The sequence below is a fragment of the Polyergus mexicanus genome, unplaced genomic scaffold (assembly GCF_030449975.1).
Source record: "Polyergus mexicanus isolate NDT 795.1 unplaced genomic scaffold, iyPolMexi1.0 SCAF_13, whole genome shotgun sequence".
Lineage (NCBI taxonomy): Eukaryota > Metazoa > Arthropoda > Insecta > Hymenoptera > Formicidae > Polyergus > Polyergus mexicanus.
The window spans coordinates 3,575,627-3,600,243 of NW_027223333.1; the positions used below are offsets into that span (position 1 = coordinate 3,575,627).

The 24,617-nt window shown below is 29.1% G+C and overlaps 4 protein-coding genes across 6 annotated transcripts; all 4 read right to left on the bottom strand.

The window, feature by feature from the left end:
- Positions 1 to 196: 196 nt before the first annotated feature.
- Positions 197 to 5,631, bottom strand: LOC138938628 (vitellogenin-like). Of its 2 annotated transcripts, XM_070305776.1 has the most exons (4): positions 5,482 to 5,631; positions 1,524 to 1,584; positions 887 to 1,396; positions 197 to 575 (listed from the first exon to the last, which is right to left on the bottom strand). In XM_070305776.1, exons 2-4 carry the CDS (start codon positions 1,548 to 1,550, stop codon positions 327 to 329), a joined length of 786 nt encoding a protein of 261 aa, XP_070161877.1. In that variant the 5' UTR covers positions 1,551 to 1,584; positions 5,482 to 5,631; the 3' UTR covers positions 197 to 326. The 2 variants fall into 2 exon arrangements, with proteins under 2 accessions (XP_070161877.1, XP_070161878.1); XM_070305777.1 differs by having other exon boundaries at positions 201 to 575; positions 887 to 1,584; positions 5,482 to 5,560.
- Positions 5,632 to 8,858: 3,227 nt separating this feature from the next.
- Positions 8,859 to 11,417, bottom strand: LOC138938952 (uncharacterized). Its single transcript, XM_070306372.1, has 8 exons — positions 10,530 to 11,417; positions 10,229 to 10,455; positions 9,846 to 10,133; positions 9,677 to 9,727; positions 9,373 to 9,596; positions 9,125 to 9,287; positions 8,924 to 9,044; positions 8,859 to 8,865 (listed from the first exon to the last, which is right to left on the bottom strand). The coding sequence occupies exons 2-8, from the start codon at positions 10,443 to 10,445 to the stop codon at positions 8,859 to 8,861; spliced, it is 1,071 nt and encodes a 356-aa protein (XP_070162473.1). The 5' UTR covers positions 10,446 to 10,455; positions 10,530 to 11,417.
- LOC138938953 (uncharacterized) lies at positions 11,172 to 14,527 on the bottom strand. Its single transcript, XM_070306373.1, has 4 exons — positions 13,917 to 14,527; positions 13,682 to 13,813; positions 11,333 to 12,705; positions 11,172 to 11,198 (listed from the first exon to the last, which is right to left on the bottom strand). The coding sequence occupies exons 3-4, from the start codon at positions 12,596 to 12,598 to the stop codon at positions 11,172 to 11,174; spliced, it is 1,293 nt and encodes a 430-aa protein (XP_070162474.1). The 5' UTR covers positions 12,599 to 12,705; positions 13,682 to 13,813; positions 13,917 to 14,527.
- A 5,260-nt stretch (positions 14,528 to 19,787) lies between these two features.
- On the bottom strand, positions 19,788 to 22,006 carry LOC138938627 (vitellogenin-1). Of its 2 annotated transcripts, none has more exons than XM_070305773.1 (3): positions 21,705 to 21,805; positions 20,760 to 21,436; positions 19,788 to 20,335 (listed from the first exon to the last, which is right to left on the bottom strand). In XM_070305773.1, exons 1-3 carry the CDS (start codon positions 21,784 to 21,786, stop codon positions 20,096 to 20,098), a joined length of 999 nt encoding a protein of 332 aa, XP_070161874.1. In that variant the 5' UTR covers positions 21,787 to 21,805; the 3' UTR covers positions 19,788 to 20,095. The 2 variants fall into 2 exon arrangements, with proteins under 2 accessions (XP_070161874.1, XP_070161875.1); XM_070305774.1 differs by lacking the exon at positions 21,705 to 21,805 and adding an exon at positions 21,831 to 22,006 and having other exon boundaries at positions 19,789 to 20,335.
- Between the last annotated feature and the right edge of the window lie 2,611 nt (positions 22,007 to 24,617).

Here is a 24,617-nt window from a genome sequence, read left to right on the forward strand (position 1 = left end):
TGCTACGAAAAGAACTGTGCAATTTAATTTCATTTAACACTCGTGCGTAACAAGACTTCTGTAGCGTTTAACAACTCTCCAAGAAATATGCGTTAAACAATCTTTTATTACATTATCACGTTTTCATTTGTAGATTTATAAATGAATTTGATAATATAATTTTATTTCATAAATGTTTAATAATTATGAAATAATTACTAAATAATTATTAGTCTAATCACAAAAAACGGAAATATTATTATTATAACATGTTATTTATTAATAATTGATTAGTAGCTTATTTCGGTCACTAATTTCCGTACGCATTCTAATACACGTTTTTTTTTTTAATATGAAGAATTTTTCACGTCTTCCGAAATGACTTCCAAATTTGAGAAAGCGAATAGACTCGTTGAGGCGGGATTTGTTATCTCTGGCATTATAGATTGGGCAAAATCTATTCGCTTCAATTTTAGACTTATATTCTGATGAGGTCGCATAATTCGCGATTTGTTCACCGTTTTCATTATACCCTCCGATATCGTATAGGATACGAATTTGTCCTTTGAGATTGTAATGAGACTCGCAGAAGTAGTCTAAAACAAAAGAGAAGAAAGAGATTTAAATCAAACGTATCTATATAGCGGCAAAAGACATTATTTGTTAAAAAAGTTTTTTCTTTAAATAAATTATTCAATTGTGATATGAGATTATCGGAAAAATTTTTTAGAGTGTTAAAAGTAAATCATTTTAGATTATTAAATAGCAATTTTGAAAAATATTTGCAATAATAAATATTTAAAAAAAAGATTGATCACAGTTATATACATTAAATATATATACATATACACTGTTTGCTTTATGTTGGACACAAATACACTTTATAATTTTCTGTTAATCATTGTACCATATCCATGTAAAGTTCTCCATTATAACGACTATAATCCTCATGATTTCCGAAAAAGTATATTGTTCTTTGCGGGCATTTCTTTGGTTGTCGCGTTTTTTCCACTCGAAGTCTTTCAATTATAGGACGTGCGAGTTCATCACTTGACAGAAATCCGATCTCAAAATTGTCGTTTTTCTTAGAAGGATCGTCGTCTTCCTCAAAATCATGACCTTCGCGGATAATTTTAATGTCGACCTCGCAGTGACCCACCGTCGAATTTTCCATTATAGTAAACCTGTTGCGACGTTCCTGCATCTCGAACCCAATATTCAGCTGACTGACTATGACTTTAATCATGTCGAGTCTCCATCTGGGAATCGTTCTGTAGACCACCAAGTTCTCGATACCTCTCGTATTAAATCTGATTTCGAAGGGTTCCTCGTCCACAAATTTGTATCTCGTAGGCACAAAGTTTTCCGCATTTGAACATCTATTGTCCTTCGGATCAGGACGTTTGATTCGGGAGTTCTGGAAACGGCAGTTAAGAGTATCATGTCCCTTGGGCCTGCATTTGAGCTCAGTGGCAATCATGGAGCAAAAATTATCGTTCTCGTGGACAATATTGGCTAGGGACATATTTACGAGAATGTCATACGTGCATTCCGGACCGTACATCGTCCATTTGGTTTGTTGATCGTCAATAGCGACGTTTGCGGCTGTGGAACGATAAAAGATAATTAACGGAAGTATAAGATCACGGTAATAAATAAAAGATGATTACAATTATTACAGATGAACTTTAATATTATTATACTCATAGATATAATAATCTCAATTAATGCAATATGATATATATGTATCCAAAAAATAAATAACTCAAAATTAACAAATAATATTGAGTAATTAATAAAATGAAGAAATTGATATAAATAAGCGAAATTAGAACAAATCAAAGTAAATTTTGCAAGACAGAAATATGTCTCTCTCCCTCCCTCTCTCCCTCTCTCCCAAAAAACACCCTTCCTCCCTTCCACTCTTCTTCCCGCTCTCCTCCTTCTCCCTTTCTCCTTCCTTCTCTCCTTCCCTCCCCTCTTCCTTTCTCCTCCCTCCCTCTTCCCCTCCCCTCTCTTGCTCTCACACTCCTCCTCTCTCTCTCTCCTTCCCTCCCCCTCTCTCCCTCAGCGATGAAGAAGACGTGTTAAACATTGTTCTATAAAAGTGATAATTTTTAAGTAGTTAAATAATGAGGGAGAGTGGTAAAAAGTTATTGAAGTAATAGCTTCATAGACCGAGAATAGCCATTAATGTTATCTAGCCGCAGTATGCTGATTTGTGAATGTTAAAAACTACCCAGATAGCCAAGAATGTTAAAATCACGTTTTGCCAAAGCTTTGCGACAAGGTGTGCTTTAATTTTGACAACAATTGTCTAGCAAACATTTGTCTTGTTTTGGTTTGTCAAAAAGTTTGAAGCAAATTGACGGCAAAATTTTTTGTCTCACGATGCTGTAAATAATAGAAAAAGGTTTGCTCGTAAATTTAACGCTAAGAAGAACATGTATGATGCTATTCACGGTGTAACACAAACTTTACATCAATTAGTAGCAAATTTTATTATACACGCTATAATAGCAAATTTACGACAAGAACAGAGCAAACCTTATTGTACACAATATGATAACATATTTACGAAAAGAACAGAACAAAGTATACTCTGAAACAACGAGATGCAAAATTCACGCAAATAACAGAGCAAACCTTGTCATGCATGGCATGACAGCAAATTTACAACTTTACTTTATTATAAACTTTACAAAAATATAATATTCAGCTAATAGTTCATTTGTTCATCGTTATGCAACGCGCTATATGCATCCATCTCGTATTTGATTTTTAGTCATGAGAAGTATATAAAGCTTGCAAAAAGCAACTTAAAAATATAATTATTTCTATCAGTTCAATTACTGATACAATCCCAAACATAGGGAATTAAGATATTGGACTGATTGTCTCTCTTAGATCGGACAGATAAATGTCTGAAAAAGTTTAACTCATCCGTTTATTGTTTACTTAAAATGTAAATATATATACATATATATAAAATTCATATATTCATTATATTATGAATTCATTTTCAATTATTCATATATTATCATCATCTCATAATTATAAATGCCACCTAAGACTCTTGTCTGCTCGGTCGCATATTCTTAAACGACGCGTCAGAAAACATTATGGATTTCTTCACAAAAAATATTCCTCTCTACGAGATTTATCGTTCCTCAGAGTTTGTCGCAGAGTTTCTGAATCATCCTATACAGAGAATTATCACAAATTTGCTATCATGCCGTACACGGCAAGGTTTGCTCTATTCTTGTCACAAATTTGCTGTTATCCCGTGCACAGCAAGGTTTGCTCTATTCTTGCCACAAATTTGCTATCATTCCGTGCACAGCAAGGTTTGTCCTGTTCTTGCCACAAATTTGCTGTCATGCCGTGCACGGCAAGGTTTGCTCTATTATTTGCGTAAAATGTGCATCACACTATTGCGACAAGCCTTGCCAGCAAAAGCTAAGCTTTATCCGGACACACCTTGTTACAATTTTGCTGTAAAGACATGCTTGGGTTTGCTGCAAACTTTGTGGAAAGTTTGCATCATTTTGCTTGCTGGGTACGTTTCTTATATAGGACGCTCAAGTCTCGTATGACAGGTGGACATTGAAGGTGGACAAAGTGCTGACGTGTGAAAGTGGACGTAAAAGTGACTGATCGCCTATGCATTAGCAGTTTCGACCGGTAATTATTGATATGGAAGAATACGACGAATATCGATACTCGGCATGTAAGAAGGCAATAAAAAACCAAGTTGTAACATGCAAGTCTTACGATAAACTTTTTTACCATCCAGGTGTAATTAAGCAAAAGATATATTAATATAAATCACGAATTGGTGGCCCATTTGAGAAATTTATTATCGATTGCGATAAAGAAGCAGATATGACATAGGAAAATCAACGGGGAGTACGGCATCAAGCAGTGAAAACAGAATAGCAGGCGCGAGTGGATCAGCGGAAATTGAGTTAAAATAGATTGGCTTATAAAAATAGTAAAGGAAATAAAAGATGAAACAGCATGTAAAAAGGAAGTCAAGATGATGATTAAGAAAATAGTTCGACAAGAATTGGAAAATTTTAAAGAAGAAATGGGAGAATTGAGAAGAATGATACAGGAAGAAACTTCAGGATCGAAAGAGCACAAAGAAATTATAGTGATGCAGTTAAAGAGAATAAAAACAAAATATTATAATTGTCAAATCTAAGATGCAACAGGAGAGTGAAGTTACTAAAAAATTGATAAAAGAAAAGATAGACATCAAGAATATGCTTGTGGGAGTGACGAAGCTAAAAAAAAGAAGCAAGGGAACAGTGATTCTGATTGTGAGACTAAAGAAGAAATGGAAAAATTGCTGGGCAAAAATTTCAAAGTAACTGAGTCACTGCGGATGAAACCTAAGATAAAAATTGTTAATATTGGCGAAGAAGAAATGAAGTTAAATGATGATAATTTAATAGTTACAAAAAGCAGAACAAAATCGAAAAATGAAGAAATTCATATATGAATAGTAAAGAAAATAAAATAGAATTAAAAGTCAATTCGGAAGAAGAGGTAAAGAAGAAGGTTCTGTAATAATTAAAGCAGATAAAAAAACTCATGAAATAATGTTGAGCATGAGAAAACTGAATGTAGGATGGAGAAAGTGTCTAGTATTTAATCACATTAAAAGTGTTTTAAATGCTGGGATTATTATCATATTGCAAAGAATTGTACACGAAATGAAACATATCACAAATGTGCAAAAAATCATAGAATGATTAAATGCACGGCGACACACAAAAGATGTATAAATTGTATGTTTAAGATTCAAACATGCAACTTGAAAATAAGTGATGAGCATGACGCCCTTGATCCAGAATGTCCGACATTTAAAAAGGTGATACAGGAGGAGAAGAGGATAGCCGGCTGAGAGGACACTAAATAACAACTACAGAAGGAAGAGAATACAGCATCAGATATGAAGATAATGAATCATGCATAGCACTGTCGGAGACTGGATTGACTGCTGGATTGAGGATTTGTAATGCAAATAGCTGAGAAAACTAGTAAAAATCGGACAAATCCGTCCCTCTCTTCCTATCTTTGATTGTACAACGCTGTTAGTCGAGAACATAGCAATTTCATAGAACTATGAACTATGAGTGCACAAAAAGAGTATATTGTACGAAGAAGTTAAAGTGTGTAATGCCTTACCAGCTGAAATAAAACGATGTAAAAATTGAGCGATTTACGCAATTGTAAAAGAAGTATATTGTATTTAATGTAAACTAGATCTGTATCACAAATAACTGAGAAAGCTAATAAAGATCAATCAATCAATCAATCAATCCCTCTCTCCTTCTCTACCCCCCCCCCCTCTGTGTGTGTGTGCGCGCGCGCGCGTGTGTGTGTAAAAGAAAGAGAACAAGAAAAATAAATGAGTTATAAATTAAAAATATTATTTTAATTAATATTAAATATTAGCGATTTATACAGTTGAATTAAATGTTAACAACATACCTAGAAAAAATGGTAGAATTGTCACTAACATGACCGATATCTTTTCTTTGACTGTGATGCTTCTGTCTGTCGTTCGTCCTGTCTTTATATGAGACGGATAATTTGATTCATAATCCGCCTCCTTGAAAATAATGTCGCTGTACTATTTCCGTCTAGATATCTACAGATTCTACAGATATCTTCTGTATTAGTTGTGGGATAACGTTGCCTTTATACTTAAGATTGCTTTGATAATTCTATAATTATGATCGTTCTACAAGTGCCAGCAAGGTTTAAATGTAATTGATAAATTTACTGTATGTCTTATCTTTATTTGCATTTGTTATCAGTTTGCTTGAATATTTTCCATACATATTTAAATAAAATATTCTATTGTAATCTTTTAATTAAAATAATATATTTTATTATAAGTAAACATTATCACATTAAGAATCTTCTCTTTATTAATAATTTATGGTAAATATTAAAACATGCTATATAAATAAATAGATATATGTAAAATAGACAAAATTATTCTGATTGTATTTTTTCAAAAAAATTTAGATAATGCGGATTACATAGCAGTAGTTGAAATCGACTTTGAAATCGAAATTGTTATTCCTTTATTGTAGTATGTATAAAGACAAAACTTAGCTCGATCTTTTTGTATAAGAAGACGATTTCATTTTTGACATTGATATTAATATTTTTAGTATATGACTCAAAATTTATATTAGACATCAAGTTCCAGTTATGTAACAATATCTATATCTATATTTCTGGTTGGAAACGCACAAAAGATATTAAGAATATTATTATTATTTTTTTGGATATGTTAAGAAGTTATGCAAAATAAAATGATAATAATTAAATCATACATATTTTCGAGAGATTAATAATTTACAATATTATAATAGAAGATAGAAAATACATGGCTTAGCTATGAAATAATCAGATTAATGTTTTTAGTTCTTTGTGTTAATGCTAACCCAATAAACACTGTTTTGTAACTTTTACAGAACATTTACAAAACAGCTGTTCGCTGTTGTGGTAACCGTTATGTCCACGATTAAGTAACGTTTAGATGGAAATGTCAGCAACATTATTCTTGTATATCAAACATAATAGATACATGAAATTAAAATGTAATAGATACATAAAATTTATATATGAAATTACATAACTATAACAGAACATAGTAAACACTGTTCTGTAACATTTACATAACATTGACAGAACAGATATGGTAACCATTATGTCAACTTTTAAAACGTAATAGATACATAAAATTTATATATATAAATTACGTAACTGTAACAGAACATAGTAAACACTGTTCTGTAACATTGAGAGAACAGATATGGTAACGATTATGTCAACTTTTAAATGATGTTTAGATGAAAATATCAGCAACATTATGCCTGTATATAATACGTAATAGATACATAAAATTTAGATATAAAATTACGTCATTATAATAGAATTTAGTACACACTGTTCTGTAATATTTATATATTATTTACAGAACACATATTATCTGTTCTAGTAACCATTATGTAATTTACAGGTAACATTTAGATCAAAATGTCACGTATTATATACAGCAACACTATGCTGTATATAATATGTAACAAAATGATAATAACAAATAACAAATATCTAAAATTTAGACATGAAATTAAGTAACTATAATAGAATAGTCTTTTTTCAGTCTAATCATTGATAAATATATATATTAATAATACATATATATTTATCAATGATTAAAATGAAGAAACTATTCTGCTATAGTTGAATATACAGCGCAAAATTATTGATTGGATAAAATTACTAATGGTTGTTTTTTTATTAAAATTAAGAGAATTAACTTATATTATTTATGTTTAGAAAATCGTGTATATATAAAGATATGGATATATATAACAATAAAAACTTGATTTCTTGAACAACTCTTTATTTCCACATATGCTAAATTGTTAAATAAATGAATCTTGTAACAAATTTATGAATAAATCTTTTAACAAATATTATTAATATTTATAAAATTAATTTTTGTTTCAAATTACAATTATAATGATAATTTAAATTATATTACATAATTTTAGATATTTTTTTTAAGAGAAAACTTTAAATATACTAATAGCTAATAATAATTTCAAACTTAAATAACAAATTGCACTTATATTGTATTAATTAATATACTTTGCAAACAATTAGAATCACAAAATTAAAAAGAATCAAATTCACGTATTTTTGCAAAAAAAATGTCATATGGTCGTAGAACTGTTTAAAAAAAGCATTTTAAAGAGAAAATGTTAAGTTTTATTACAATTAATAGAATTGATGAAAAAATTGTTTTCTACGTACTCGCCTATTAAAGTTGAAGTTTTTTTCTACAATTACAAAGCTCATTTTAAAGTAGCACCACTTGTAATAAAATCTGTATAAGAAAAATCGTTAGAAAAATCTCCGTTAGAGCATTGGAAAGTTATGTTTTCTAGCTTTAAAATCTGTTTTAAATATCATTCTGTGATAATTTTTTCGAAAAGTATATCAATTTGAATTTCATCCTTTCTACGCCTTTTTACGCCGAAGTACAATAATTTCCTAATTTTGTTGCAAAATATAGTACACTAATAACAATTAATAATATTATAAATTAATTAAATTTAGAAATATTATAAATTATAAATTTATTATAATAGTAATTAATATGATAAATTTAAACTTCACGGTACACTCGAGTATTCGCGATATTATTTTTTGTTTTAACGCTATACATCAATAAGAAATGAGTTTTTTAGGCTTTTCCCCACATGAAAACTATAATTTTTACATCCATAAACTTTTCATAAACACACTTGTCAAAATCTTTGAGATTCATGTATGATTCGTTAATTATAACACATTTGTTAATAATATAAGTGTGTACCGTTAGAATAAATCTAATTTAAACAAAAATGGAAACGCAATTCGATTTTCATTTGAAAGAAAAACAATAAAGCAATTATACTTTTTGTAATTAAAAAGATTGTTAGATAAACTATTAAATGTATCAACATAATGCATACTTTAATTCTACTAATTCTCCTAAAAGAAGTATTTAACTCAAATAATGACGTTGAGAACTCAAAATGAAAAGAGTGCAGACTATGATTTTAGATTTTAGAACATAAAAATTTAAAAACTTAAGTATTTAACACTAAATCTACCGACAACTTATTTATACCAAATGCAGAAATTTTTAAACTTTGATAACGTTTTGACCGATTGTTTAACCAGTCGTGGTAGGTTTAGTGTTAAAATCATTCAATATAAAAAAAACATTAGTTAAAAAAAATATTTCTTATGTTAATTAAGACTCTAGGCCAATAAAAAAAAGATCATAAGCCGAAAGCTCATAGACTAATAAGAAAAAAGATTATAATGAAAAAATAATAAGCTTTTGAGACATTTAAATAACTTGCGGATTTGCTTCTTCAGAGTCTTTTTGTTGTCTGCTAAGCCTTTGACCACCTTGGCGAAACCATTCTTTCGTGATGTCTTCAAACTCTTTGTGAATTGATGTTGAGTCAAAATTGTTGCTGAATTATTAAAAAAATTTTACATTAAATTAAATTGCATATTTTATAAATTTATTTATAAATATAAAAATATATTTTACCTTGTATTCCCGTCAATATAGACTTTAAACTACTTATTTTAAAATGATTACGTAGTCCTTTCCAGGATGATACCTTGGCAACTTCATTAGAAAATAAAGTTCGATATATACGAATTAAATTTTCTTTAGCGGACCCTCCGCCTATGCGAGATATATACAGCATCTTTAGAAATAAAACATACCAATAATATAATTTACATTATTCTATTTAAATAAAATTTGCATTTAAATAACTTAATTAAACTTACAAATTTGTTGTACTCATCTGCATTTTCTGATAAATTCTTTTCAAAAGCTATTATTTCATTTATACTCTTAAACGGAAAAGATTTTTGTATATTTGATGTATCCCTGGCAGAGTCTTTAGACTTATGTTGGTTATGTTGTGTTTCTATGTTTTTTAAACGAATATCTATAGTTTGTATGTCTAATGAAATTGTAGTTATAGCTGTACATATTTTTTCAAAATTATCTAAAAAATTAATAATATTGAGTAAACAATGCCATAAAGAGATATTAATAAAATTATAAGATAAAAAGTAAATACAAAACCTTCCATTTTATCTGACATTTCTGACACTAACGTATATACATCCTGCATATCTAGAAATATTAAAAAAGTATTAGATTACTCATAATAAACAATAACTATAATTTAAAAAAAAACCGTTTTATTATAGAGATAATAAAAATGGAATAAAAGAATTAAAATAAAAATTACTTTTGTGAGGTACTATAGTTCCATCAAGAATTTCCATATCAATATTATTAATAATTGTTGAATCCAAAATATTTGAGATTGATTGAATATTTTTGGCTGATTGTGAGACATTGTGGATTGATGGTGGATTTGGTATAATTGAACGTGAGTCATCAGAATCAGATTCAGATTCATTATCATAAACTGTATTTAGTGACCGTTTTGTGCATGACTTCTTTATTTGATTTGTATTATTTTCATCGCTTGAAGAATAATTCGTTGCTCTTTGTCTAGCCTCATCTAATGAATCTTGATTAGGACAAAACCGTAATTTACAAATTACATTATTTTTTTAAAATATTAAAAAAATAATTACATAAATTCTGAAGTAAAATATAAATTACCATAATATCCATGAAATTTGATAGGATAAAGTGTCCATTTAGGATTATTAGTAACAGGTGGAGTTTGTTTCACAATAAACATGTTTATATTTTTTACCGATGGCCACCAGCATTCTGTTAAATTGGAAGAAAGCCATAAAGATGGAACTTCTGATACGATCTCTTCTTCATTATTCCCATCGCTTGGAAAAGTTACGACAGCGAAATTTTTTACCATTATTAATAATCTGTAAAAAAGTAAAACTTGTTAATTAATTTAATATTGTTTTCAATTATATATTCTATCAATATGAGTACTCGCCATAAACATATATCTTGTTGGTGCAGTAAAGGCAAGATCACAGCTTCTTCGTCACATAAAGGCAGTTTTACACATTTTAATTTAATATCAGACAATGGAATAGTAATTAACTCATACTGTGACTCGTTAATTTTTTTAATTCCGATATTTAAAGAGTTGCATGGAATGCGAAAAAATGATTTAATATTTAAATACTTTTTGCCAATAATGTAAATCTGTTTATTTTTAAAATAAATTGTCGTAAGTGAAATCGTTGTACCATCTAACAAAAGACAACAATTATCAGCAGTTCTTGTACTTAGATAGAAACCTTTACATTGAACTGATTTTATTATCTTTTTGCCATTTATAATACGTACTTTTGGTATTGGATAATTCTTTTCTACATTTGTTATATTAAAATTATCTTCTTCTTTACAACGATTGACTAATTGTTCTAATGGCCGACTCGAAGATCTAATTCTTGATTTAATTTTTTGCATGTAATTTTCGAACTTAAACGCACTAAATTTATCTAACACTCCCCATAATTTTACATAATAACACAAATGAATTAAATTATGAACGTTATATGATAAATATTGACGACCATATAATGTGCAATAATTTTCAACAAAATACAATAATAAACTGTGTGCATAATCAAGCAGTTGTACGCAATATTCTTTGCTACATAAAATTCGAATTGCTATGCTCAGACTCAAAAAATGAACATATTTATCACGTGATAATTTTTTAAAAAAGATTATTGGCCCAGTATATAATAATAATTGTCTTAATTCGGTGGCTTTAAAGCGATCAACCTCATCTAATTTCCTTGGCTTTCTAGCAAATTCCTTAGGTAGGAATAATGACATAGATAATAAAGAAGTTGAAGCAAGAGTTATCTGAGTTGCAACCATACAAACATTATGTTTACCTTTAATCCAAAACTGCAACAATTTTTTCATTACTCCTAATAGTACGAGATGCATGTAGTCTAAAGGAAATTGAGTAACCATTCCAATGTTTAAATCTTCAAGATTTGAAGTGATTTTATGGTGTTCTTCTTGTTTTCTTAATTTAAAAGATTCATCTGATCTTAACATTGCATTAATTTCTGGGTACGTTACTCGATTTTCTATGTAATCTCCCTCTTGAATACAATTACCGCATCCAAAATACGCATTATGTCCTTTAGTTCCCTTGATAAACGATTTTGCAGGAGCATCGCAGATAAATACGTTCAATTTCACAGTTATTTTTTTGCCGTATTCTACAATGCCAGTTCGGAAAATTTCTAAACAATCATCCTTAAAATATTTCAAAAAAGTATTGCAACATTTTGGCTTTTCAAAACCATGATAAACACCAATTATAAACGGTTCGGTGTAAATATCTGCAACTATACTACCTAAAATAGGCCAAAATTGACTCCCAGAAGATTTTGTTAAAGGAAGACCATCTATATTCACATTAATATTTATCTGAGATGGTAAATTATTTCGACAATAATGCTTACGAATAGATTTTTTCAAACTATCATCTAAACCTGCATGATAATATTTTCCTGGTGTCATTTCAATAATGTCTACTTGTTTGGGCGTTTGAAATAGAGTTCGAGCATCAATCGGAACATTATGGCCGTATTTTACTAGAATTTTCAGTAAACTACTAATAGCAGAATGACTGACACGATTTTCAATAGCCCATAATCGGATGTCGTTAATAAGTTCTGTTTTACAAAATTCTGTTTTAGAAAATTTATCACTTGAAATACTTAACTGAAGACTATTTTTATCAATACTAATTTCCGAATGTTCAGAAACTAAATCATGATTATTTTCTGTACACTTATGAGTGTTCATTACATTGGAATAATCGATATCAATTTCTTTTAGTACATTTTGCTGCTGAGGTAATTGTTCGATGTTACCTGGCCCATTCGATAAACTTACGATATTATTTTGAATTTCCAAATTTGAATTAATAGTCATTTGGCAGATATTACGAAATTTTTTTAAGAAAATACGTCGCCGCTGCCTTGGCGTTAAAGAATTAATGTCTAGTCTTAATTTTGATTTGGACATAATATAATTTTATAAAGCAATAGGAAATAGATGAATTGCGATTATGTATACGAATATAGGTTTGGGTTTGCCTGATATTATTGTTTATATTATATTTTCCTTTTTCACTGAAACAATATATAGGAAGCTTATATGGAGAATTAAAAATATTTTGACAAATAAAAAATGTTTTAAGACATTTGCAGTTTTTTATCGAAACAAATTAATTCAATAATTAAAATATAATTTATGTAATATTTTAAGGACGCTAATAGAAAATTTCAGAAAAAATGCAATCTATGTTTCTTAAATAGTATTTCATTTATATATGAAAAATTTGATTTCTCACAATTATGGTGAAACAACCTACATAATTTTTTAATGTCTTTTAACGGAAATATTTTTGTAATGTATTTTAGTGTTGTAATTAATTAAACACGAATAATTTTTTTTGTTACGTTGCATGTTATTATAAACTATAAATTATAAATTAAAGTAATTATATAAGCATATTGCACGCATAATATTTACAATTTTTTAAGACCTATAACTTCATTATGTAATGACTTGTAATAATTAATGCTATCATGTTTAAATATTTTATACTTGAATAAAAATCAGTTTACATCAAATTAATTCACGATCAAATACCAAATTGAAAAATTAAGACTCATGCATAGAAAATATTTATTAATTATAAGATTCTATTTCATTTGCAAAAAATTATTATGAAAACAGTCAATAATAAACTTTCAAAATATATGAAGTATTCGAAAAAATATATCTACAGTTTTTTCTAATGCAGATATCTTGTTCAACAATATAAAAGCTATATTTCATAATTGATATCATTTATCATTGGAATTACCATTACGATCATTATAAAAAAATTATAAACCGGAATTTAGTATGCCGCAATGCAATAAAAAATAAAAAATCTATAATTAAGAAATGATGTAACTTTACACTCGAAATATTCAAGCTTCTGATTCAAAAAGTAGTGCAAATAAGAGATTTCTTGTTTTTCTCATTATATGACCGTGCAACAAATATTGTAAAAAAAACATGGGAAAAATAATGTTGCATAAAATAAATCGTACTTACTATAAAAATGCCAAAATATAAAAATAATGAGGCAAAACTAGGTGTATCTTTCGCCGGCACGAGGTCCTTTGTCCTTTGTTAGGCGCACGTGGTTTTCAGTTTTCACGTGGTACGCGATGTATCTTTTGTTCACTGCACAAGAGGAATTCAATCTTTAGCATAGCTTTTTTACCACAAGACAACAATTATCATTTGTTGGCATTAATTATTAAGTTAATATTTATTTCATACTTACCAATATCTCGATACTGTTCACACTTTCAACACAATTTTTTCACACGCACAACTACTGTTTTCGTAGATTTGGCCATATTGAAAAGTAAAGCCTAGCGCGCAGAAGCTTGGGATGCTTTGTACGATGATTGCGCACTAGAGCTGCGTTCGGAAACATTACCCGTGTGCACACGAGCGACGTTCTATCTTTGTTTAACTTTTGGTACATAACAAAGATAGAACGACACTCGTGTGCACACGAGTGATGTTTCCGAACGCAGCCTTGCACGCATAGACATAGTATATCTAGACCGAGCGTTTGCCTTTATTTAAGGAGTGGGGGTAAAGATACACGTAGAAAAGGACATACTCTGTTCCGTGCTCCTTGCGTTCTCTCTCGCTCGCAAGTAGCAGCGACTATGTCTATGCTTGCACGTATACTTAATACGACTAACAATAAGCCAATCACAGACTTACCCCCTAGGGCATGTTCACATAACTTACACAGATGCATAATGTAGAGAAAAATTTACTAATTATGCGTCTTGCACAAAGAACATAAGTAAAAAATTTCAGTAAACGTATATTTACTTAATAATTACATAATATTCTATATGTTATAAATGAACAAAACAAAACTATGACGTATCAGTTATGTCAATAACGTAATGAATCTATAATTGTTACATAGAAATGTTATGTCATTTTGTCGTTACTCTATTATGTAACATTTATGCAATTTGGTGAACATAAATGTGTATACTCTAAAAGTTTCGTGAATGCCACGTAATTTTAACGACATAATTGACACGTTATGTTAAATATACATAACATTTATGTATTTTGGTGAATGTAAATGTGTATACTCTAAAAGTTTCATACATGTTACGTAACTCTAATGATATAATTGAAATGTTATGTTAAATACGTAACAATTATGTATTTTGATAAATGTAAATGTGTATACTATAAAAATTTCATAAATGTTACATAACAGAAAAATAGTATACATATATCATTCAAAAAAAGATATCTGGTGCATATTTAAAAATTTTTTTTTTAATATATAATTTTATTTTCCACATTTATAACTCTATATTAAGAAAATATGTTTCAAATACGTTTTTCTCAATGATATTATATGCATTTATCATCTTTTCAGAACACTCAAAAATGTCAACAATGGTATATATTTTTTTATGTGTAATACGATATGGAAATTTTGTTATTACTAGACATTACAAGTGTGCGCTTTGCGTGCGCCACACGCATTTATCGTGTGCGTGTGTGTCTGTGTATTACATATGTGTGTGTGTGTGTGTGTGTGTACATATATTATAATTTAACAACTAAGCTTCGGATAAAATTTTGATAAAGGAAAAATCGTCTTAGAATTAATTCAAGAATACGACATTTTAAGAACTAAAAGTTGTTTTGAATCACCCTGTATACACACAAAAAAAATCAAATGTGGTACACACACAATAAATGTATATGGTGTGCACGGAGCACGCGTTTGTGATGTTGTAGTTCTTCTCTAAAAAAGGCATGATTGATATATTGTTACCGCTTTTAAATTATAAATAAATATATCGCAACTTTCCTCTCTCAAAATCTTTCATTTTCTTGTTTCTGCATAATTCTCTTCCTTTTACGAATTCTTTTTACAAGGTTTTAACAAAAATGTATACATTGACATCAATAAAATAATGTTAATGTTACATGTTTAACATAACGATACACTTATGTCGTTAGAATTATGTAGCATTTATGAAGTTTTTAGAGTGTACACATTTACATTCACCAAAATACATAATTGGTACGTATTTAACATAACGTTTCAATTATGTCATTAGAGTTACGTAGCATTTATAAAACTTTTAGAGTATACACATTTACATTTCACCAAAATACATAAATGTTACGTATTTATTATAACGTTACAATTACGTCGTTAGAGTTACGTAGCATTTACGAAACTTTTAGAGTATGCACATTTACGTTCACAAAAATACATAAATGTTACGTATTTATTATAACGTTACAATTACGTCGTTAGAGTTACGTAGCATTTACGAAACTTTTAGAGTATGCACATTTACGTTCACAAAACTGTATAAATGTTACGTATTTATTATAACGTTACATTTACGTCGTTAGAGTTACGTAGCATTTACGAAACTTTTAGAGTATGCACATTAACGTTCACAAAACTGTAAAAATGTTACATAACAAAGTAACGACAAAATTACATAACAATTCTATGCAACAATTATAGATTTATTATGTTATTGATATAACTGATACGTTATAGTTTCATTTTAATGATCTGTAATATATACATATAGAATATTATATAATTGTTACGGAAATGAGCCCTGCGTGTTTACTGGGAACTATCAGAAAGTGATACTCTTTTAAAGTTTCATTTCTATCATCTGTAAAAATTTCGTTATCATCGGATGTACGTGTTATAAAATATGTCGATTAAAAAAGGCAGTAAAAATTTTATTTTGGCCACAAAAACATAATGAAGTAAAAAGTATATATACAGGGTGTCCCAGATCATGTGGGACACCCTGTATATCAAGTATTATGTAAAACTTAAGAAAAACGCGATGCAAATGTTTATTATACGAAATGTTAAATGTACAATTTTATCTACATGGTATCGGAAAATTACGTTCTATTCATTAAATTTCTTTTGTTGATAACTTTTTGATGAACAATGAGTGATAGTTAAAATCTTTTGAAGATTACACAGGAGGATAATCTCTATAATATATCAAGGTTACAGTCATTGGAGCTAACTTCCCTGAACTGAATAATTACTGAAATTACATACTTGGAACACTAGTAGTGCTTATTAACTACTGCCATGTTCGCCTGATTTGGTACTTTATCTTTGTTTCCAAAAATCTGTTTTGAAAATTCCATTAAAAGGAACTCACTACGATAACATTCCGGCGATCCAAGCGGCTGCGGCAAAGATACTCGCAGCGATTCTGAAAGAAAGATTCCAGAAATCAATTCACTCAATAGATGACCTTGCTCAACGCTATATCAATACCGAAAACATATATTTTGAATAAAATAAATTAAGTGTGCCATTAGGATCGTTATTTTATTTTATACTACTTGAGTCCGGTTATTTTATAACCGGCACACTTCGTATATCCTCATAATAATTCTTCCGGAAAAAATTAGTCATATATATATATATATATATATATATATATGTATATATCCTAGTGGAAATTGATCTAGCCAATGTTATTTTACAGCTAATGGCTGTATCACGTAAGCTAGATATGTTACCTAGTCATCGACTAGCTTAGTATTAGCTATAATTTATGAATAATTCTTCGCTATCTAGTACTTTTTTAGCCCATGCACAGTAAATATTAGAATAGATGACAATAGGAACTTTTAAAAATTAACTAGCTATTGAGTGAAGTTATGTCATTCTTGTATAATTTTTTTAATGACTGTCTAGTGATTATCTAGCCATTAAACATTATATGCTGTGTTCCGATTCCCCACTCGGGTGCACCCGATATTATAGTTACATATACTATAATATTGGGTGCACCCGGGTGGAGAATCGGAACACAGCCATAAATGGAGTTTGACAATATTTAATACTATCTAGTACTTTTCTAGCTTCTGCATTGTAAATATTGGAATAGATAGCGCTGGAAAGTTTTAAAAGATTTGCCAGCCGTTGTCTCACTACTAATTGAAAATTTGTTAACATTTGAAAAGTTTGTCATTCTGAATAGTTTTTTCATATTTTTTCATGTTGCTTTCATCATTCTATTATATTGGAAATGTGATTTTAAAAATTATTACTACAATTCATATTGATCAATTAATAGGATAGCTAACTTTTATATGCTCGTAGCAACATAACAGCAGATTAAAATTTTAAATATATTTTTAATTTAAAATTTTAAAGTATTAAATATTATTTAGTAATACGAAAAAATTTTTAACTTTATATTTTGTTTTTATTTTTATTATGTTATAACATATAAGGAGAATTTAAATCTTTGTTATTACAAATAACATAATGCGTAATGGATGGAGTGAAGGACTGTCAATCATGGGGTACCAAGTTCAAAAACCTCGGTGGTGTTAAAAATTTTTAATGACGAAATTTAATATAATTACATATACTTTTCAGGAATTACCACAGATATCTAATAAAAATGTAGTAATTAATAATAAATCAGAGAAGAAAAATTGAAATTTTTGTTTCATGTATATTTTTAATCTAGCCCAGGACAATAAATATTTATTTATCATAATTGGGACGAGATGTGCGTGTGTATACATTTTTTATACTTGCGGTTCCTTATATAATAATTCCCCACGTGTTACGGTTTCATTATATAATACTAATTTATTATATTTATATGTTTTTAATTTATTATATTAATTTATTAATTTATTATATTTATATGTTTTTAAACTAAAATACATAGATCATAACAAATATAGTATATCAATTTAAATCTAAATTGTTCAAATTGTACTCTTATGAGCATAGTGGTTGCTTCCAAAAACTATTTGTGTTAATGAACGGAGAGATATGCATAATTTTTTTATAATATGAATTTTTTGACATGAAAGAAGTTATAGCACTGTTTGAAATAAATACAACAATGTATGATATAATGTAAATATTTTACATATTATACGAGTTTAGACGACTTGAAATATCGTGGGCGATGTCTACTTTTTTATTTTCAGCTCTGCGATATGGCCAACTTCGGATTGATCAATCTCTAAGGGTACGGCTCCATAGACTGATATTTGCTGCATAACTTGTATCGTGTAACCAATTAGATTTACTATTCTGCGTAATAGAAAACGTGTAATGCTTTTCATTGGTTACGCGATGAAATATACTCGCGCTTTGAAATATACTCCATGTCTTTGAAATAAGAAAATGTTTACTTTGTAAAATATCTTTCATATTATACGAAAGACATTAATGTAATTATTAAATTGTTTTACTAAGTTTCTTATTTTTTCACAGAAAACTGTATACAGTTTTCAGCAAAGTTTATTAATATAATTAGTTTAGCTAGAACAACTAAAATAAAAACTTTGTTTTACGATATACATACCGAACTGTTCCTGCTCAAATACGTTTTCCTCGTTTGTATCCATTTTAAATTACCTCTGAAAAAAATATTACTTTAAAAAACTAATATGTTAAAGATGTTAAATCAGAGTGAGATGAGGTTATAGTCTATTTGTTTCTTTAAAATATATTAATAAAAAAGTAATACATCTATCGCTCAATATAAGTTTGAAGCAGAATGAAAGTTAATTATTATAAAAATAATAAAAATTACATACATATCTACTTTTCTATTTCTTCTTAAAATTCTACGATAAGAATGAAATTTTCACGTTTTCCTATAGTCCTTTATTAATGAGCTAATCCGATCGCTCTATAAACACGTTTACAAATCCGATTAATTTAGGGAATTTTTTTCCTAGTCGGTTGACTGCGATTAATCCGATTGAACCATTTAATTTAAAATATATATTTGTTACGGTTTATCTCTTTTAGTTTAAAAGATAAAAGGAGGTGGCCATTCTTGGTGGGACACTCTTATTATATTTTGTGTCCATGTATGTATATTATATATATATATATATATATATATATATATAATATTATATTATTATAATACGATAGAGAGAATTTATTAGAGAGAAAAAAAGAATATTAATTAACAAAAAAGTTTCCTTCTGTTTTCGCTATAATCTTATTATCTATCATATATGTAATAGTAATTTTTATATAAGAAAAAATATAAATGTAATTTTTATTAATATAATATATAATCTTTTATTTTTCTCATAAAATCAACCGCTTTTATAATATTATACAAGTAATATACGGCACTTTTATAACAACACTTTTTTTATTAATTAAGACTATAACAGTTTTACAATTTGATTTATAATTATCGCGAATACCATTCACTCACACACAATAATTTTTTCTAATAATTTGTTGAACGCAAAAAACGCATCGTTGCAACCTAAATATATCTCTAATTTACACGATAAATAGCTGAATCAAATTAATGTAAGTCACACTTTGCAACAAAGGAATTTCTTAATTTCTTGTCTCACACGCATCATTCGTGTACGAATAACGCAATCGGTCTCGGTATCTTAGTTATCTTCTTCAGACGAGTTGTCTATTAACCATCTGCCTATAAAGATACTAGCAGATTCTGCTTCCTTTACAGATGGCGGTTCGCTCTCCGCGGGTTGGATCGACTCGAGCCTGAGCCGTACGTTCTCGTAAAGAGTCGTTACCACTTCTTCGTTTATTTTGCTCCTTGTTATCACATTTGACGTATCGGATATGAATTCTGTCGACGTTATGATGATGTGTCCATTCGACAAACTCTGTGACAGAAAAGAGGAAATATAGATTCTTGGTTATCATAGAGACAATTATAAGTATTATAATTAATTATTATTTGCCTATTATGCTTTAATTAAATTGAAAATGATATTCAAATTTTTATAGTAAATTAAAACTGACTTGATAATAATTAAATATTAAAGAATAAGAGCTGTATTTTGCTTTGTATCTTATTTCATCATTTGTAGAGTTTTGACAACTTATAGCATATCTATTCATAAATATTGAAGATTGTTAATGTACATAATTCGCCATAATCTGTCAGAAATCGATTATCAATTATCTGTCAAAATCGATTATTGCACAGTGTTGCACGTTATTGAGCATTTTTATGTATATATATTATGTAAGGGCAGAGAGAAAGATTCAATAAAAAGATTGTAAAAATATATAGTCGGCACTTACTGCGTCAGATATAATGTCGCTTTCTTCTTGGAAGCTGTCGGCACTGCCGAAGAAATATGGCACCTTATGCGCACACATGTATAAGTTCCTAATCTTTCGTATTTGCATCAGTTTTCCGTCTCTCAATCCAAAGACTGGCCTGAGCGCATAATTCGGTTTCCCATACAACGAACGATCCACAAGCTTTTTGTCGATCTTGAAAGTTGTGTAACACTCGCCCTGGGTAAAGTTCTCCATCGCGTCAAAAATCACGTCATTGCCGATGCCTTCGAGGATGGCGCCTACACTCAACTGACCCACAATCAGCCTGATCATATCAAGCTCGCGCGGTTGAATGTTCTCGTTTACTACGAGATCATCCAGTCCTCGCTTGTTGAACTTGATCTCAAATTGATCCTCGTTAATCTCATAAGCTGGTTGTCGGTTCACTTGTCCAGTTGGCATCGCCAATTCCGATGGATCGAGACTATCCGTGACGAAACTGTTCGCTTTCGAGTCCTCGAAGTGACAGCTCAATGAGTGACCACTCTTCAACGGCTGGCAGATCAGCTTCGACTCCAAATTCAGCCGTACACTACCGTAAATGCCCTCCTCCGGGATCGCAGTGCAGTTCACCTGGACCTGAAACGTGTACTCCGGTCCATGCGCCCACGTTTCATCGGTAGAAAGATGTGCCGCTGAGGGAAAAAAAGAAGCATCATCGTATCATCGCATGTATGGGGCCCGCGAGAATAGCCGGTCTGAATGGCCGACCGGTTAGGACTTTGAATGGAGTTTGATTAGAGCGGCGAGTATGACGTCAATATTCACGGTTAAATATCTGTGTTTTCTCTCTCGGCTTAAGGACGTTTCTTTCACGGTTTCCGGTAAGTGCTCACATTAGGTGTTTGTTCCATTTCGCAAATCCGACTTGCCGATATCGATCCGGTATATCCTGATACTTACTGAAGGTCATTCGAAACAAACTGAAAATCAATTGCAAGAGTATCGGGAATCGGCGAACGATCTCAATTCGAGTCGGTCCCATCCCAAGTCGTCTACGCGACGTTGGCGATAATTTGAAATTCTCACCTAAGAAAAACGGTATCACTACGACGTTCATCGTGACACCGTGTTGATCCACTTTAATGGAGTTACTGATGTTGGAGCTGCTCTTATACAAGCGGCTAAACTGCACTACTGACCTCTTCTTACGATTAACGAGCTCCAATTTATTTGAAGCCGTTCTCCGTTTGTCACGGGAAAATGAAGCGTTAAACAAAGACTAATATTTTTAAAAATTTAACAGAATAAAGTAACGGATAAAAAAATAAATAATTATTAAGAAGTAACTGGACGGATTAGCTTTGTCAAAAGTTGATAAATCTAACACATTTCGAGATTCAGGATATTGCCATTTGACATTGCGCTTCTAGCCTTTCAAAATATAAAATTAATAATTAATTTATAAGTTAAAGCAAAGATTTGCCTGCAGAATATATAATTTAATCTCAGAATCGTAAATTATCTTATATCAAATTTTATAACTTTGTTATAATGATTGAACTACAAAAATTTTATAGTAAATCTACACAGAAATTCATGAAAATAAAAATTTTAATTCTACAGGGCAGATCATTATTTTAACTCATAAATTAATTATTAATTTTATATCTTAAAAGGCTAACAGCGCTTTATGTGTGTATATGCGCAATGTCAAATTCGTGAGTCTCGAAATGTATTATATTTATTAATTTTTAATGTAGTTGATCCATCCAGTTTCTCCTTGAATGATAAGAGAGACGAATCCTGAATTCGATTTTGGTAAGTATAATTTGATATACATTTTACTGAAATAAACTTTATTTTCAAGCGCATATATATATACAGGCATGTCCGGTAAAGATTGTGCCAACGCTCGTGAGCGGAAGAGCACAGTAAACTGAGCAGAAAAGTTCTGTAAGATTATATATATATATATAATATACACATAACGTACATATGTAAAAAATGCACTATTCGGTGTTTATTTGGAAGAGAGAGATATCCATATTGTATAAAATTAATCTAAAGTATAAAAGAAAAAGGATAATATTTATGTATATACATTGTTTTATTTATGTATTAAAATACTATATAAATATATATATATATATATATAGTATATATATATATATATATATATATATATATATATATACTATATATATATATATATATACAATATATATACAGGGTGTCCTAGACCACACGTACACTCCTTTTCTTTCAAAAACTAAGCATTTTAGAGAAAAACATTTTGAACAAAAATTATATGGTTTTGAGGGGAACATAAGATGGTGTCATTGGTTTGACCTTAGATGGCATCGTTAGATCAAGTCAGACATCTTTAATTTCTTAAATAAAACCTATTTTTTATTGCATATTTTTATAGCTTATGTTAAGAGCTTTCCAAAATACTATAATAAAGTATTTTTTCCATAAAGTACTTTTTGAGTTATTTTATATTTTAATCTGACATATTTTGATATAAAAAATAAAATATTTCGTAAAATATACAGTTTTTGATAATCTTATCGTAATACTTTTATGTACAGAATAACGAAACAAATCAATTAGTATAAAAAAATAATTGTTTTTAAGAAAATTATTTACAATGTATTTTTTTAAATACATATTTGTTTTTTTTGCACTAAGTGATTTGTCTCATTATTCTGTACATAAAATTATTACGGTAAGATTATCGAGAACTAAATATTTTACAAGATATTTAATTTTTTATATCAAAATATGTCAGATTAAAATACAACATAACTCAAAAAGTACTTAATAAAAAAATACTTTATTATAGTGTTTTGGAAAGCTCTCGAGGTAAGCTATAAGAATATGCAATAAAAAATAGGGGTTTCCATTTAAGAAATTAAAGCTGTCTGACTTGATCTTAACGATGCCATCTAAAGTCAAACCAATGACATCATCTTATGTTCCCCTCAAAACCATACAAATTTTGTTCAAAACATTTTTCTCTAAAATGCTTAGTTTTTGAAAGAAAAGGGGTGTACGGGTGGGCCTAGGGCACCCTGTATATATATATATATCGCTGCTAATCTCGATAACGGTATTGTTCAAATGATACAAATGTAAAACGTAAAAAATATAGTATTGCGATAAATTACAAAATTTCGCATGTTTAATTATAAAACATAATCTTTGTTTAATCTTTGTCACACGTTTCAGTTTTGCAAAAAAATATTGATTTTAAATTGAGATAATGCTTAAGTTTCCCGCACAATCGAAAATATTGTATAAGGAACAAAGAACAAATATTAGAGATAAGGATTAACTTAACTTTTGTTAAAGTAATTTTTCTTTCAATTTCCCAGGTTATATGGTGTATACATAGCTTGTAAGTAACTTTAAAGTAACATTACTTTACTTTAAAATATTGTAAAGTTATTTTAACAAAAGTCAAGTCAGTCCTTATCTCTAATATTTGTTCCTTGTTCCTTATATTTTTGATTGTGCGGGAGCCTTTATTAATGAGATTCCAAATCGTCATTTGTCATTTTTAAATAGAAGCAATATAATATTAATCCAATCCTCAAAGATGCATTTCGCAATCAGCGTTATTATGGTCTATCTAACAGATAAATCTTGCACGGATTAAATATTAAAAAAAAATTGTATTTATTTGTAACATATATTTTTTCTTTGTTCTATAAACCGTATTGTTATTTGAATTAATTTTCCTCATTATACCAATGTCATCGAACATTAATGTAACTTATTAATATACATTACCTTTTCAATATATAATAATCATATGCCAAACTATTTAAACTTTAAACTATAAATATGTTGGTACGATCATTTTTACTT